Here is a 16,914-nt window from a genome sequence, read left to right on the forward strand (position 1 = left end):
ATATATTATAATTATAGTAATATAATAAATAAAATATAAAAAGATGCAACATAAATTAAATATACCAAATAAAAAGACTAAGTTGTTCATAAATATTTAAATACATGAAATAATGAATAATTAAAATAAATGAAATAAATGCAAAATAAATGAAATATATAAAATAACCGCGGTACAGTAGTTGGTGATTTTCAGTCTTTATAAATTACTTAATATTTCATCTAATTTATCAAAACATATATTATTGGGGCATTAATACGTACTGCACTGTAATGTAGGAATGACCAATAGGCTATAGTGCTTATGCTTTGATATGATAAGATCCTGCGTTTCACTTTTATTTTAGAAAATAACCTGCTTCCGCTATTTGCGGAACTTGCTTCCGGTCAGAGCGCGCGTTATCTCTGCCTTCACGCTCGTCTGTCTTGTTATGGTGCGGGACGCCCAGTGGAAGCCCCTTCAGACCGTCAGGAGAGTTTCTGTGTTTCAGTCGGACCTGAGCTCGGGGCCGAGCAGTTACGCGGGCTGGAGATGGAGATATCCGTGGAGGCGGAAGATGGAGAGCGCAGGTAAAGAAAAACACGCCCGTACACAGCAGTCCTGAGTTTGACAGCCAGACCCTCAGCTTTAGTTTGGGGGATTATTGCGGCTCTATCACATAGTTTTAGCACCTCATACTTTTGTACATATCTATTTAAGAACATTTAAATGATATGTAGACACTAACCATCTTGTTTGCTAAGACGGTTATCGACTGCAGCTTTCATATGGAGCTAGCCGGCTAGTGCATTTGTACATGCTACTATGGTAAAGACTTCGCTAATGAATATTAATTACGTCATGGGACGCTTTTCCGTCAAAGCGTATCATCCGATTGGCTGAACTCTAGATGTTAATATGTAAGCAGGAGAATCAACCAATAGGAGACTCGGCGCTCACGGAAGCGTTCAGTGGCTTAATGAATATTCATGAGCTTCTCCCTCGTCGTCTGTTCCAGCAGCAGCTTTCATCCGCAGATCAACAGACTTACAGCAGATCACACCAGTCTTGGGACGCGCTTTAATTAATGAATTAAGCCGTTAATTTGCTCGCGTAAAACGTCACAACAGAAACTCGCGTTATTATGACTCATAACGGCGAAGTTTTGCGATCTTCTGAAGCCTGACACATTTAAAGAAGCACACTTTAGCATGCTAGTAGTAGCATTAGTATTTATTATACTTCAAAACTGTATATTTAAATGTAAACTTCATGTCATGTTTTGAGCTCAATGGAATGTAATGCCCGATTTAAGTATTGTTCGGTAGTAATCTGGATTACATAATCAGATTACACTAAACTAAGTACTTGTAATCAGATTATATTATGTTTTAAAATGTTCATAATCAGATTACAGCTATTTTTATGGACTATAAGATTGCATCCTATTCACACAGTGGCAGAAAATTATTCATACCCCAGTTTTTCTTTTTCTTTTACATTTTTCTAATATATATGAGACTAATAAATACACAAGTTCGATGCATAGCTGTCGAATGCAATGTCTTCATCATATCCAGGCAGTGACCGTCACTAATTATTAATAGTGAAAGCCCGGACAAAAGTATTTCAAACCTAGAAGACTTGTAATGCAATGTTTTCATGTTTGTTAATGTTTCTTCATGTAAACTTTTTTTGGTGAGCCAAACCCCTTTGACCTAAAATATCTAGTTAAAATTAGGCCTGGGCGATAAAACGGTATTGATATTTATCGACGGTACATCTTCTTCGATATCGATAGAAAAAATGTTCGATATAGCGCATGATATAGGCACGTGCTATGAGTGACGCAGACAGCACACACAAACATGCTGAAATGAGTGCTGTGCCTGCCTGTGATGAGGAGATTGTGAATAAAGAATGAATATTAGTCGAATTTAAAATAAACATTTGCATTTGAATGTTAGGAGTGCGTCAGGGAGCGTCATCAGTGGCGCGCGAGATGCGGTGATGATGTAAGTGACGTTGCATTTTAATTGCAAAGTTAAAACAGTTTTAACGTTTAGAAAACGCGATGCAAATTTGTGAAGGTTTATTTCATTTCACTGCGTCTCTTATGTTTTTAAATGCAATCTGTGTGATCAGCGATTTGGCTCTTTGTATTAGGCTAAGCAATGCATAAACACCAGCCGGCATTGTAGTCTAACGTTACTCTCCCAGGATCAGGAAACAGTCCTCCATAAAATGCGCTGCACACATCTGAATATTTGGGTTGAACTGTTCTGGAACAGTGTTGTAAATACAACTTAACCACTGATTTCTAGTTGTGTCCTCTTTTGGAAGATCAAACAAAGTAGTTTCGCTTTCACAACGAAACACACGGTGTCTTCACGACATGACGCCGGCAACAACAAAACTACAGCGAGATTAAAAGTTACGCCTTCTTTCTTTGCGTGAACATTTGGGAGGCGTTATGCAAATCTTCCCACATCGTGACATAGATATGTGTTGTATATATATATTTGTTATTTGTTTTAATAAAGTGGGCAAATTAAAAATACAGTGGTTCAATTTAAATTTTTTTTTCTATTGCTCTGTTTTAAAAAAGGTTATAAAAAAAATGTCAATAATTATCGATACTGAACGATATGAAACATATATCGTTGATATATTTTTTAGCTACAGTATATCGCCCAGCCCTAGTTAAAATCCTTTGAGATTTCAATAATTTAACAACATATTTGCATGCTCATGCTTCTCTGATGTGTTGGTCACATTGACAAATTTTAATTAAAATTTTTTTTTTTTACATTATTTGTCAGTTTGATTTGACATTTTTATGTTAGCTTTTCATCAACACCTTATTGTTTTTGCACAATCCTCAATTTGGGAAACCCTCATGTAATGCAACGTTTAATGCATTTCATGATTTTGATAGCATGATACACAATAATCCCATTCAAGTCTTTTTTATATATGAGTTAGGTCAAAAGTAGTCAGACTACATAACCTAATATGTGTAATCCAGATTATGTCGCTAACTTCAATTTTTTTCTTTCTACATGTTATCTTAAGGGTTTTTCCATTGTTTTAAGTTTAGTTTTAGTATAACATTATAATACCATTCATATTTTTACTTTTTTTATAATTTAAAGAAGAAACCAATCCGATGTATATTTGACATTTGAGGCTTAATACTATAGAAAAGCACAAAGGTTTTCAGTTAGAGTGTTTTCAGCTTGTTTATTTTCATATAAAAATAAGGCATGCAGTTGCATCAAACAATGATATAAACATCATTCATTGTAAATTGTGATAATCGTAATTAATAATTGCAGTTACAATTTCAAGGGAATAATCGACAATTGTGATTTTTGTCATAATCGTGCAGCTCTAATTTGTAGCGATGAAGTTACTATTTAGTTGATTTAAAATGTATAAACTTTTTGGGTAATATTGAATAACAGACTACAGTTAAAATTATAATCAAGTACTTTACATGTGCTTTAGTATGTTAGTCGACGCATCAAAATAAGTGTACTTTAAAACATGTTTATGAAAACAATGACTTAAAATGTACTTTAATGTAAAACTTAATTTGACTTAAAGTGTATAAAGACGCATAGTCATGAAAGTGAATTAATATTATATTATTTAAAAAAAAAAAGTACAGGTTTATATATATAATATATATTTTGCTTATTTTTTATATATATATATATATATAAACCTGTACTTTTTATATATATATATATATAAACCTGTACTTTTTATATATATATATATATATACACACACACACACACACACACACACACTGTATATTTGTGTGTGTTTTAATACTCTAGATTTGAAGTACACTACAAGTTCACATTCAGTACACTTTTTACCCAAAGTGGCACACTATGTATTCTAAATATATTGTAAGAGCAACTGACATATGTTTTCTTTCAGATGGGAACAGTGGAAGCTTCTGTCTAATCTGAAGACGACTGTTGAAGGGCTGCTGTTCACCAACAACCCTAACGTGTGGTCCCGCTATGGGGGTCTTCAGCGCCTGCACAAGGACATGAACAACATCCTGGGCCACGGCCTGAAACACGAGCAGGTGTGGAGGAACAAGATAAGAGTCTCTCGGCGTTTTCATGAAAGCACCTAGAATATCCTGTGGTACCGGCGGGAATATATCCAAAACAACAGCCTGAGTTACCAGGAACTATTAGACACAAATAGGCTCAGTGGCTAATCAGACGAGGAAGAGTGTTTTAAAGTTGTGTTACTTCTTTGTTTTACTTTCTATATCTAATTGGAGATGAGAAATGGCCTCGGTGGCCTTTCCAACAAAGAAAGTATTGTATTAGTTTATAGATTAATCCCAAAACTTTAAAGGCATCACCAACTGGCTTTTTTTATTGTTTTATACTGTTGTCTGAGGTCCACTTATGACGTTTGTGTGATTTTACATTCAAAAACATCAAAATCAATAAGTAATAGGCTATTTTCTACCCTGGTTTTGAGGCCGGCTTGAGAAACGCTCGGTTTTTATGGGCGAGCCGCATTAGCCGGGTTTCCGTCCAAAGTTGCGAATTTAACTTATGCGCAAAATAGGGCTGCACGCTAGGGATGCGCCGATCCGATATTCATATCGGGTATCGGCTCCGATAGTGCCATTTTTCTCGGATCGGGTATCGGTCAGAGAGGGCTGATCCAAATCCGAGATTTTTTTTTATTCTTTTCCCCCGATTGTGCGAATTATTCTGTGTTACTTCCGAAGCCATACGATAGCTTAATGTGTGCTACATATGAATATTTAAGTCCTTACATTAAACTTCAGACAAACTGCAAGTCAAAGAGCACAAAATTGCCACTTCCTGATAAACTGGCACTATAAATCACTAAGAAAAGTAAGAGAATATAATAATTTTCATATATAATAAATTACTTGCGCCTCAGAGCGAGCAGACGAAACAATGAATGCGGTCATTGCTTTCGGAGGTGGATGCTGCTGTTTGGGAACGCAATTCTGGGAGACGGTTATACAGAAATACTTTGATGACCGACTTTGCTCGTGCATTTCCGAATGACCATAACAACATTTCAGATGCTGTGAATGAGATCGGTCCGCAACCAATTTAGGTCAGGTTTTGCCGTCCCATAGCGCAAAGTCACATGACTTTTTTGATGCGCTTGGAGGAATTATTTGCAAAATGCATTTCCATCTCCCATTATTCGCAGCAACCCTTTTTCACACAAGTCAAAAACCACCTCAAGCGAGCGTAAATTCGTTTTTTTTGCGAATTAAGGGATTTTTATTCGAAATTTGCCGTTTTCACTCGTTTCTGATGCGATACTTCAAAATGCGCTTTAAAATAGGGTGATGGAAACTAGGGATGCTCCGATCCGCCTTTTTCGCCTCCGATACCGATTCCGATACCTAGGGTTCGATATAGAATTTAAATATCTTTGTGTGTGGAACTGATAATCATTCTTTCACAATCTACTAGATACAGACTACTTCATTATAAAGAAAAATAAAACAAACAATAAATCTGAAAAAATATAGGCCTATGTATATTTATAATCCATGACAAAAATGTATCCTAAATATGGTAAAATGTTACACATTACTATTTGTATTATTATAAAATCCATTCATTAAAAACATTCATGAATGTATTTATATATAAGTATACACTATAAAATTAAAATACATTTCTTTTAAATGTATAGCATATTTTTTAATAAGGCAACAACATATGATAGATACGATAGGACAAAACAAACACAGTGCAGCACGAACTGTTTTTATACAGTCTATGAGCACGAAGCGCTTACGATGTGCGCATTCGATGTGCAGAATGATGACATCACAGCCTGACGCTGTACGTGTTGCTTCAAGCGCATCATTCTGCACACCGGATGTGCACATTGTAAGCGCTTCGTGTTAAAAACTGCAAAGCACAAAGGGAAGAGAAATTGATGCGTAGTGTATTATATCTGTGCAACAGTTATTGAGCCTTTCTTTTAACAGTTTTAAATTTCAGTTACTGTGCATGTTAAAAACTATGTATAGTCTTTTCTACGCCCGTGTTTTGTTCTCACAGACACCCGGTAGCAAGTAACAAAACAACATTAAACTCCGGCAAGAAGATAAAGTCCTTTTTGCAAAATCATAGACATGTATTTACAAATCAAGTATAATGGGAACACAGAATGATCTTGGAGAGAGCTTTACCGAGCTGACTGCTGTAACCGAACGCGACCAGGGTTTAAAGGCTGAACGAATGACTGACAGCCACAGCGGAGAAAAGAGTTTGTCTGAAGTTTAATGTAAGGACTTAAATATTCATATGTAGCTCACATTAAGCTATCGTATGGCTTCAGAAGTAACACAGAATAATTCGCACAATCGGAAAAAAAAAAATTCTCGGATTTGGATCGGCCCTCTCTGACCGATACCCGATCCGAGAAAAATGGCACTATCGGAGCCGATACCCGATATGAATATCGGATCGGCGCATCCCTAATGGAAACATAGCTATTGAAGACTTGGAAGTAAACGCCCACTGCTATGATTGGATAACAGTTTTTAATTAATAATTTTTAAATAGTTTTTAATGTATTTTTACCAATGAAATACATTAAAATAAAATTTTTAGTTTTTTTTGGTTTAATTTTTACTTCTGACAGTTTTTTTTACAGCTCAATTAGATGAGCTTCTCCATCATTTTACTTTAATTGTAAAATTTACTAAAAATAATATGATTTATAATTTTAATGTTTCAGATTTTTAGTTTTTTTTTGTTTATTATTTATTTATTATTTATTGCCCTTTGATTGAATGCTTTTTAAAGATTATTTTAATGTCTTCATAACTGTTTTGGGTTGCATGCACAGAAGTGACCAAACACATTTTTAATGTATGAATCATTACACTTTGGTACAAGATCTAATTTGGTTAATTTGTTTTGCAGACCTACTATAAACAAAAAGACTACTGGCGTTTCGTGTGGTGTGTGCGGTATCTCTGTCCTCATCTCGCCCGTCATGTAGAACAGGTATTTGTCAGTCCAGTGAATATTTCCCACGTGAAGCTTGTTTTGACCTCGTCAGTGAGATTTTTGACTTTGTTTTCTCTCTCTTTGCAGTTCAGTCAGCTGGAGCCGGTGTTGAGCAGTGGCGTTCAGTGCTTCGGCGAGGGTTATAAAGCCGAGCGTTGGCTTTTACACAGCCTCCAAGGTCACATCTTATCTGCCCAGCTCAAACCACTGCTGCAGCATAAGACAAACACACAGAAATATTACAGTGGTAACTCAGCATCCTCCAAACCTTTGGCACCTTTGCTTACGTATACGTTGTTCCTGGTGGTGTGTGTGTGATAACAGTGTTGGCCGTCCTCTTCTGTAGACGGGGCCTTCCTGTTGAGCGAACCACACGTGTCTGCCATGTTCCAGTGTCTGGAGGCCGTAGAGCAGAATAACCCTCGGCTGCTGGCTCTCATAGACACCGGCAGGGTGAGAAACTGGACCTCCTAGTAGAAGAAGTCTTTAGTTGATTCATATTAGTGAGGGGTTTTCTTCAGTATGATTCTAGAGGATGTGATTAAGCTTAACAAAGAAGATATATGTTTTTCCTGGTCTTTATTGAACGCATTGATCCACACAGTGTTGGAAACTCATGTCTGAGACCCAGGCTTAAAGAAGTAGTTCAATAGTTTAAAGAAATACTAAAGTTGTAATGAAGTTATAATACTTAAGTACTAAAATTACTAACTGAAATAAAGCTAAAAATGAAAGTAAAAAACTAACAAAAATAACAGCAGCACATAATATTAAAAATAAAAAATAAGCAAATTAAAATGAAAACTAAAAATAAAAAAAATTTAAACTAATTTAAAATATTAATCAGAACTATAAAAAAAGTATATAAATAATTCTAAAATAACACTGGATTTTAGCTATGGAAGCACAATATTAATACCATCACTGGCAAATTTTGTTCTTGCTTTGAAATATTATTTAAACGTAACATTGAAAAGCACAGATTTCTTGCATGACTGAAAATCGCATTACCAAGATTTAGCTGGTTACCTTGGTTGGTTTAGTCCAGTCATGGATAAATAAATATGACACTAAAACTGCCAGTAGGTGGCGGCAAGTCCCTGATTTAATGAGTGATTAATTGAATCGTTCATTCAAATGATTTGTTCAAAACAGCTGATTCGTTTAGAAACGAAGCAAGTGATTTATGAATGGATCATTGAATCACTGACTAAAATGATTTGTTCAAAAACAAGTATGTTAGTCGACGCATCAAAATAAGTGTACTTTAAAACATGTTTATGAAAACAATGACTTAAAATGTACTTTAATGTAAAACTTAATTTGACTTAAAGTGTATAAAGACGCATAGTCATGAAAGTGAATTAATATTATATTATTTAAAAAAAAAAAGTACAGGTTTATATATATAATATATATTTTGCTTATTTTTTATATATATATATATATATAAACCTGGACCTCCTAGTAGAAGAAGTCTTTAGTTGATTCATATTAGTGAGGGGTTTTCTTCAGTATGATTCTAGAGGATGTGATTAAGCTTAACAAAGAAGATATATGTTTTTCCTGGTCTTTATTGAACGCATTGATCCACACAGTGTTGGAAACTCATGTCTGAGACCCAGGCTTAAAGAAGTAGTTCAATAGTTTAAAGAAATACTAAAGTTGTAATGAAGTTATAATACTTAAGTACTAAAATTACTAACTGAAATAAAGCTAAAAATGAAAGTAAAAAACTAACAAAAATAACAGCAGCACATAATATTAAAAATAAAAAATAAGCAAATTAAAATGAAAACTAAAAATAAAAAAAATTTAAACTAATTTAAAATATTAATCAGAACTATAAAAAAAGTATATAAATAATTCTAAAATAACACTGGATTTTAGCTATGGAAGCACAATATTAATACCATCACTGGCAAATTTTGTTCTTGCTTTGAAATATTATTTAAACGTAACATTGAAAAGCACAGATTTCTTGCATGACTGAAAATCGCATTACCAAGATTTAGCTGGTTACCTTGGTTGGTTTAGTCCAGTCATGGATAAATAAATATGACACTAAAACTGCCAGTAGGTGGCGGCAAGTCCCTGATTTAATGAGTGATTAATTGAATCGTTCATTCAAATGATTTGTTCAAAACAGCTGATTCGTTTAGAAACGAAGCAAGTGATTTATGAATGGATCATTGAATCACTGACTAAAATGATTTGTTCAAAAACAGATTCATTCAGGAACGAAACGCTTCAGTGTTGCTCTGAGACGCACAAATGTTCAGCTCCGGCTTTGTTTGGAACTGTTTTATTTGGCCAAATAGAAAAAAAAACCCCAGACAATTTTCTGTCTGAAATGTTAACTTCTTGTTTCTTGAACTGTTGCGTAAAGTTAATATCACATTTTCAATTGCGCTCACGTGCTAATGTTTAGGAAATTGGCACTGATGCTGCTGTGATATTACTTAAACTATATCATATCTTACAAAAATAAAAAACAAAAACCCATACAGGGATGTTTTTTCTTTCATTACTTTAATTATAGGGACATTCTGACTGCGTTCTAATAGGCTTCATCATGCAGTCAATGCTTTTGGACCCTCACAATGTGTTTTTGTTTGTTTTTTGTAAAGTGAGTGACATACTCGATAATGTCAGCTTGCATATTGTTAAAACAACAGTTACGTTATTAACACGGACGATTAATATTGCAAATCCCTAGATTGGCTTGCATTAAAAGGGCATGTGACCAGTTAGTGCTGTTTGCTTGCTAACTGATACTTCAGTGATATTATGTTATACTTAATTTAAAAGACTTTTCATTTATAATTCTGAGATTAGGTGATTTTGTTGGGCTGCAGTGTGTAGTCTGGTTTTTGTGCATACACTCCAAGCATTGCCACACCTGACTCGTGCAGCAGTGGCCCTGCATTGTAAAATTAATCTGCTTGGGCAAACTAAAAGAGGTTTTGAATGTCCTCCAATTATTAGGAATTAATTTGTTTGGGTTTATGGAGGCCAAAGTCCATAGAAAGCCTTTGTAGTGAGCTGACAAGGGTTTAATAAAATGAGGCCCTCAGAAATCTTTAGACCAGAAAACAGTTCCCTTCACAGACCTGACCTATTAAATGTGTATTTGTAGGATAATGACGGTCAGCGTTTGTGTTTGTCCATGATCTCATTCACCTGCCTGTTATCTTACTGAACGTCTGTCACAAATTCCTCTCTTCACAGGGCTTTCATTGATCTTTCCAATAAACCTCTTTCCTATCAGATGAGACCATTGACATGAGATCAATGTATCCAATAAAAAATAAACAGTAGTTTTGAGAAAGAAGCTTTTGCTTTTAGCCTCTGCTGGTAGATATCATAACTGCGCCATCTAACTTCAATTCAGCATAGTTAAACTGCCAAAATCTTAATAGTAAGTAACTAGCTAACTAATATCCGTTTTTAAGGGGTAATGGTTTGGTTAGCATAGCCCTTTTAGCTTTTGGTAGACCCTAACTACACCAGCTTACTTATTTAACTTAGTTAAACTGTCGACATGTTTATAGCTAGTTAGATAGCTAACTAAATAGCATCCAATTTTCCGAGAGGTCATGATTTGACTGGTTGGCGTCGTCCTTTTAGCCCCTGCTGGAAGACACCATAACTACACCATCTTACTTCAATCTAACAGTTAAACTGTCAACATGTTTATAGCTAGCTAGTTAGCTAGCTAACTAACTAGCTAAAATCCAGTTTTCAAAAAGTCTTGGTTGACTGGTTAGCATAGCTTGTTTAGCCCCTGTTGGTAGTTACCATAAACACACTATACCTAGCTAGCTAGTTAACTAGCTACATGCAGTTTTTCAAAAGGTTATTGTTTGGCTGGTTAGCATAGATTATTTAGCCCCTGCCAGAATATATCATTACTACACCATCTTAATTCAATTTAAGTTAAACTGTCAACATGTGTCTAGCTAGTTAGCTAGCTAACTAACTACATAACATCTAGTTTGGTTAACATAACTTGTTAAGCTCCCTGTTGGTAGATAACATAACTACACCATTTTCAATATAAGTTAGTTAAAATGTCAACACATTAATAGCTAGTTAGCTAGTTAAATAACATCCAGTTTTTCAAAGGGTCATTGTTTGGCTATTTAGCATTGCCCTTTTAGCCTCTGTTGGTAGATACCATTAATACACCCATCTTCAATTTAAGTTAAACTGTCAACATGTGTCTAGCTGGTTAACTAATTAGTTACATAACATTCAGTTTTTCAAAAGGTCATGTTTTGGCTCGTTAGCAAAGCCCTTTTAGCCTCTGCTGGTAGATATTATAACTACATCTTATTTCAATGTAGCCGTGCATTTCTACATGCGGATATGTAAACTCCTTCTGTCTCTTGTGTTTTTCAAGCTTTCTCATGTGAAAGAGTCTCCGTTTGGTTTGCTGAAGAGTCAGAGTTTGTGTTTGCTGCCCGGGGCCACAGGAAGTTGGAGGCCTGCGGACAATTTGCAGTCCCGGCGGCTCACCACGTCCCAGAGCTGCCTTACAGAGCTTCCCAACACCCCACTCTCCAAGAGCAGCTCAGGTCAGCAGGTTTCAGAGAACAACAGGCCGCTCTGTGGCTCCATTACCACACTAAATGCTTGCCTTGTTTACACACAAAATGTCTCGGACAGAAAACAGTGCGTTATTTGGTGAGAAAACTGGGGATGGAAGGTGGGCAGTGAGCAATGCCTGCAGTGTAGAAATGTGACCATTCCTCAGTATCACAGTGCATCTCTTTGTTTGTCTTTAAGATGACGCTCCGTCCAGCAGTACTCGGGGAGCTCCATGGCTCCATAGAGGCAACCGGGACACAGGAGTCCCCCAGATCTCCTTCACTGAGCCCGCCTCACCCGCTCCGCCCGAGATCCGGGATTGTGTGGAAGCGGATCTGGATGACGGCCCGGAGTACCTGGCTATCGGTAATCTGGGGAAGCACAAACGGCGAGACTCGTCCAGCTCCACTCAGAGCAGTGAACACATGGGGACTCAGGGTGACGCCCACACTCCTTCGACTCCGCCCCCACAGCGCCGCTGCTCCTTCTCAGAGGCTCAGAGAACCACAAGGCGGGGCTCGAGGGGCCACATCCGCTCTCTGTCCGACACCGGCGTCATGCAGAAGCAGAAAAATGGTGCGTACAAACAGTTCTCTAGAACACAAGCCTTGTTCAAAACTAACGAAAAGTAGCGAAACTACTAACGAAACAACATTAACAACACATAACACAATAGTACGTTTTTATTTGTTGAACTGTGTTATTAAATCAATCTCACATTTCCGGTTAAAAATGTAAACATTTATTAGTGTAAAAGCCTGTTCACGCCGAGGACATTAACTATAAGGATAACGCAAGATAATCATACTAATTGTGTGAGAATAACGACATCCACGCCACAGCTATATCGATAACAGCACAGAGGAATTATATGGTTGAAATCAGTTTCAGAACAATATTTATTTTTTATTGAAAGACAAAAACATTGACATCCAATCAGAATCCACCCGACTTTAAAGAGCTTGAGCTCAGTATCTTTAAAAAACCTTTAAACCTACCCATCCCAGACCTTAACAAAATCACACCTCAATAGCAGCAAAAGTGTTGTGCATTAACACAAGCTTTTAATCATTGTATAATTTCTGTTAAAATCATTTGTAGATTTTCAAGTAGAGCATGATCATATGAACTGAAAGTTTAATGACATTTGTAAGCATTTTAATTTACTTAAAATAATGATCTCTCAATCATTAGGTAATGTTTAGTAAGTTCATTAGTAAACATTAACAAGCACATTATCTCATATTTCATATTTCTGAATATATATTAACTAATGATCTGTTAACAAATATATTGTTTGTTAATGGTTAATGAATGTTATTATAAAGTGTTACCGTTTGATTATAACATAAAATCAAAATCAATCCTATTTACTTTCTTGATATTTTAAAAACTGCAACATTATATCAAAATGTAAAAAAAGCACAAAAATGTTTAGCAATTTTACAAAAATAAAACCACCTTTGTTCATGAATCATTCAGTTTCTGATTGATAAAATCAAGTACTGCTCTACTTTTTTATTTTTCTGTCACGTGTTTCACTTAAAAATACATCATATTATGAAAGTCAAATTGTTGTGAATACTTCTTAAATTATCTATAATGTTAACTAGCTTAGCTTTTACTAGCTAGATTTTAATTCACAAATATGGCTTTCCCATACACACATGCAAATAAACATGTAAACACCTTGCTTCTAGCTGTTGTACCTCTTGTGCTCTTTGGTCTTGCTGTGGATCAGGGTGATATTTTCTCTGCTTCAGCTCTATTCTTTCTCTTTGTCTTCTCTGTATGGAAAGGAGGGAATCACAGGAAAATCACCATTATTATCGAGGACCCCGTCGCAGGTTTGCAGTGCCGTGGTGCTGCATCTCGTCCACCCCTCCATTTCTGTCACCCTTGCATGATTCACTTTTGCAGCTTTTTATTTTGTTTCTCTTTTTTTCTTCAGCTTTCGGCATCGTTTGTCAAGCTGTTGCACAACATTCCTGTCCTGTTCCATTCCGCTAAGTTCTTATTTCTATGTAGAGAAATTTTACACAGTTGTGCCTGGAAAGTTTTGAACATTTAATTTTCTTAGTTTCCTTTTAAATTTTTTTTTTCTATCTTTCCTTCTTTTTTTTGGCCATTGTTTTATCAGTTATAAACATTCAACCACTATATGTTGTGTGGATCTACATTTTCATCAGTGTTTATCATGGATCAGATCCTGCAATCAGGAAGAAGCTAGGGATGCTCATTTTAACCGGTTAACCGTTAACCGACCGTAAGAATTTGGACCGATTAATACAATCAGTTAAACGGTTTAAAAAGTCATGTATTTATTTTTTTCAGTAATTTATCAAAATATTTTAAAAGGTTTGCTGCATGGTTAAAATAGCCTACGCTACACGTATAAAATGAAATGTGCGTTTTTTTAGAGAGAAAAAACCATGTCGCGTATAAGTAGCTTTTTATTAGGCTATTACTAAACACTGTAAACATAGCTAGGCTATTTTAGTTCCCCTCACTCCACAACAAATCATTTCAATTAACCGTATTTAGAAAAGAACAAGAATTAAAAATATAAGAAGCTATAGCTATATAAACGACAAGCCAAACGAATTCATTTAGGCTAAAATGAAACTGAACCAACGTTGCGTCTCTCATTCGACACAAAATCAAATGTTTCCGTATTCGCGATGTATTTGAATGCCAAATTATTATTTATTATGTAGCCTACTTCACTCGCGTTCCAATATCCACGTAAAACAAGATGTTTTGCATAACATCACGGCGGTGATAACACTTAAATATGTAACAGATTTTACATATTTAAACTGAGCAGTGTGTTTTTTTCCATATGTTTGACTGACTGCATTTTATTAGGATAATGAACAGGATGCATTGTCAAGGTAGCAATGCTTAACTGTGTGCGCGCATGCGGCGCCGGCACAGGCGCAATTTTTTCCTTTTAACAGTGGAAGAAACTACTCCTTTTAGTCCTAAATATAATCGGAATTGTAAAAGGTTTGCCTTTATTTGTGTACATTTGACGCCCACACTCCTTCGACTCCGCCCCCACAGCGCCGCTGCTCCTTCTCAGAGGCTCAGAGAACCACAAGGCGGGGCTCGAGGGGCCACATCCGCTCTCTGTCCGACACCGGCGTCATGCAGAAGCAGAAAAATGGTGCGTACAAACAGTTCTCTAGAACACAAGCCTTGTTCAAAACTAACGAAAAGTAGCGAAACTACTAACGAAACAACATTAACAACACATAACACAATAGTACGTTTTTATTTGTTGAACTGTGTTATTAAATCAATCTCACATTTCCGGTTAAAAATGTAAACATTTATTAGTGTAAAAGCCTGTTCACGCCGAGGACATTAACTATAAGGATAACGCAAGATAATCATACTAATTGTGTGAGAATAACGACATCCACGCCACAGCTATATCGATAACAGCACAGAGGAATTATATGGTTGAAATCAGTTTCAGAACAATATTTATTTTTTATTGAAAGACAAAAACATTGACATCCAATCAGAATCCACCCGACTTTAAAGAGCTTGAGCTCAGTATCTTTAAAAAACCTTTAAACCTACCCATCCCAGACCTTAACAAAATCACACCTCAATAGCAGCAAAAGTGTTGTGCATTAACACAAGCTTTTAATCATTGTATAATTTCTGTTAAAATCATTTGTAGATTTTCAAGTAGAGCATGATCATATGAACTGAAAGTTTAATGACATTTGTAAGCATTTTAATTTACTTAAAATAATGATCTCTCAATCATTAGGTAATGTTTAGTAAGTTCATTAGTAAACATTAACAAGCACATTATCTCATATTTCATATTTCTGAATATATATTAACTAATGATCTGTTAACAAATATATTGTTTGTTAATGGTTAATGAATGTTATTATAAAGTGTTACCGTTTGATTATAACATAAAATCAAAATCAATCCTATTTACTTTCTTGATATTTTAAAAACTGCAACATTATATCAAAATGTAAAAAAAGCACAAAAATGTTTAGCAATTTTACAAAAATAAAACCACCTTTGTTCATGAATCATTCAGTTTCTGATTGATAAAATCAAGTACTGCTCTACTTTTTTATTTTTCTGTCACGTGTTTCACTTAAAAATACATCATATTATGAAAGTCAAATTGTTGTGAATACTTCTTAAATTATCTATAATGTTAACTAGCTTAGCTTTTACTAGCTAGATTTTAATTCACAAATATGGCTTTCCCATACACACATGCAAATAAACATGTAAACACCTTGCTTCTAGCTGTTGTACCTCTTGTGCTCTTTGGTCTTGCTGTGGATCAGGGTGATAATTTCTCTGCTTCAACTCTATTCTTTCTTTTTTTCTTCTCTGTATGGAAAGGAGGGAATCACAGGAAAATCACCATTATTATCGAGGACCCCGTCGCAGGTTTGCAGTGCCGTGGTGCTGCATCTCGTCCACCCCTCCATTTCTGTCACCCTTGCATGATTCACTTTTGCAGCTTTTTATTTTGTTTCTCTTTTTTTCTTCAGCTTTCGGCATCGTTTGTCAAGCTGTTGCACAACATTCCTGTCCTGTTCCATTCCGCTAAGTTCTTATTTCTATGTAGAGAAATTTTACACAGTTGTGCCTGGAAAGTTTTGAACATTTAATTTTCTTAGTTTCCTTTTAAATTTTTTTTTTCTATCTTTTTTTTGGCCATTGTTTTATCAGTTATAAACATTCAACCACTATATGTTGTGTGGATCTACATTTTCATCAGTGTTTATCATGGATCATATCCTGCAATCAGGAAGAAGCTAGGGATGCTCATTTTAACCGGTTAACCGTTAACCGACCGTAAGAATTTGGACCGATTAATACAATCAGTTAAACGGTTTAAAAAGTCATGTATTTATTTTTTTCAGTAATTTATCAAAATATTTTAAAAGGTTTGCTGCATGGTTAAAATAGCCTACGCTACACGTATAAAATGAAATGTGCATTTTTTTAGAGAGAAAAAACCATGTCGCGTATAAGTAGCTTTTTATTAGGCTATTACTAAACACTGTAAACATAGCTAGGCTATTTTAGTTCCCCTCACTCCACAACAAATCATTTCAATTAACCGTATTTAGAAAAGAACAAGAATTAAAAATATAAGAAGCTATAGCTATATAAACGACAAGCCAAACGAATTCATTTAGGCTAAAATGAAACTGAACCAACGTTGCGTCTCTCATTCGACACAAAATCAAATGTTTCCGTATTCGCGATGTATTTGAATGCC

The 16,914-nt window shown here is 35.3% G+C and overlaps 1 protein-coding gene across 4 annotated transcripts in view; it reads left to right on the forward strand.

Moving 5' to 3' along the window:
• The first annotated feature begins 329 nt into the window (after positions 1-329).
• rubcn (rubicon autophagy regulator) overlaps positions 330-16,914 on the forward strand; it is a 37,083-nt gene continuing 20,498 nt past the window's right edge. For all 4 annotated transcript variants that reach the window (XM_016474481.1, XM_016474479.1, XM_016474480.1 and 1 more), the window contains exons 1-7: positions 330-569; positions 3,934-4,087; positions 6,954-7,037; positions 7,128-7,287; positions 7,387-7,493; positions 11,446-11,620; positions 11,832-12,209. In XM_016474481.1, coding sequence (XP_016329967.1) covers positions 532-569; positions 3,934-4,087; positions 6,954-7,037; positions 7,128-7,287; positions 7,387-7,493; positions 11,446-11,620; positions 11,832-12,209 — 1,096 coding nt within the window. In that variant the 5' untranslated portion in view covers positions 330-531. The remainder of the gene's footprint in view (positions 570-3,933; positions 4,088-6,953; positions 7,038-7,127; positions 7,288-7,386; positions 7,494-11,445; positions 11,621-11,831; positions 12,210-16,914) is intronic.

The sequence above is a fragment of the Sinocyclocheilus anshuiensis genome, unplaced genomic scaffold (assembly GCF_001515605.1).
Source record: "Sinocyclocheilus anshuiensis isolate Anshui unplaced genomic scaffold, SAMN03320099.WGS_v1.1 scaffold2020, whole genome shotgun sequence".
Classification (NCBI taxonomy): Eukaryota; Metazoa; Chordata; class Actinopteri; order Cypriniformes; family Cyprinidae; genus Sinocyclocheilus; species Sinocyclocheilus anshuiensis.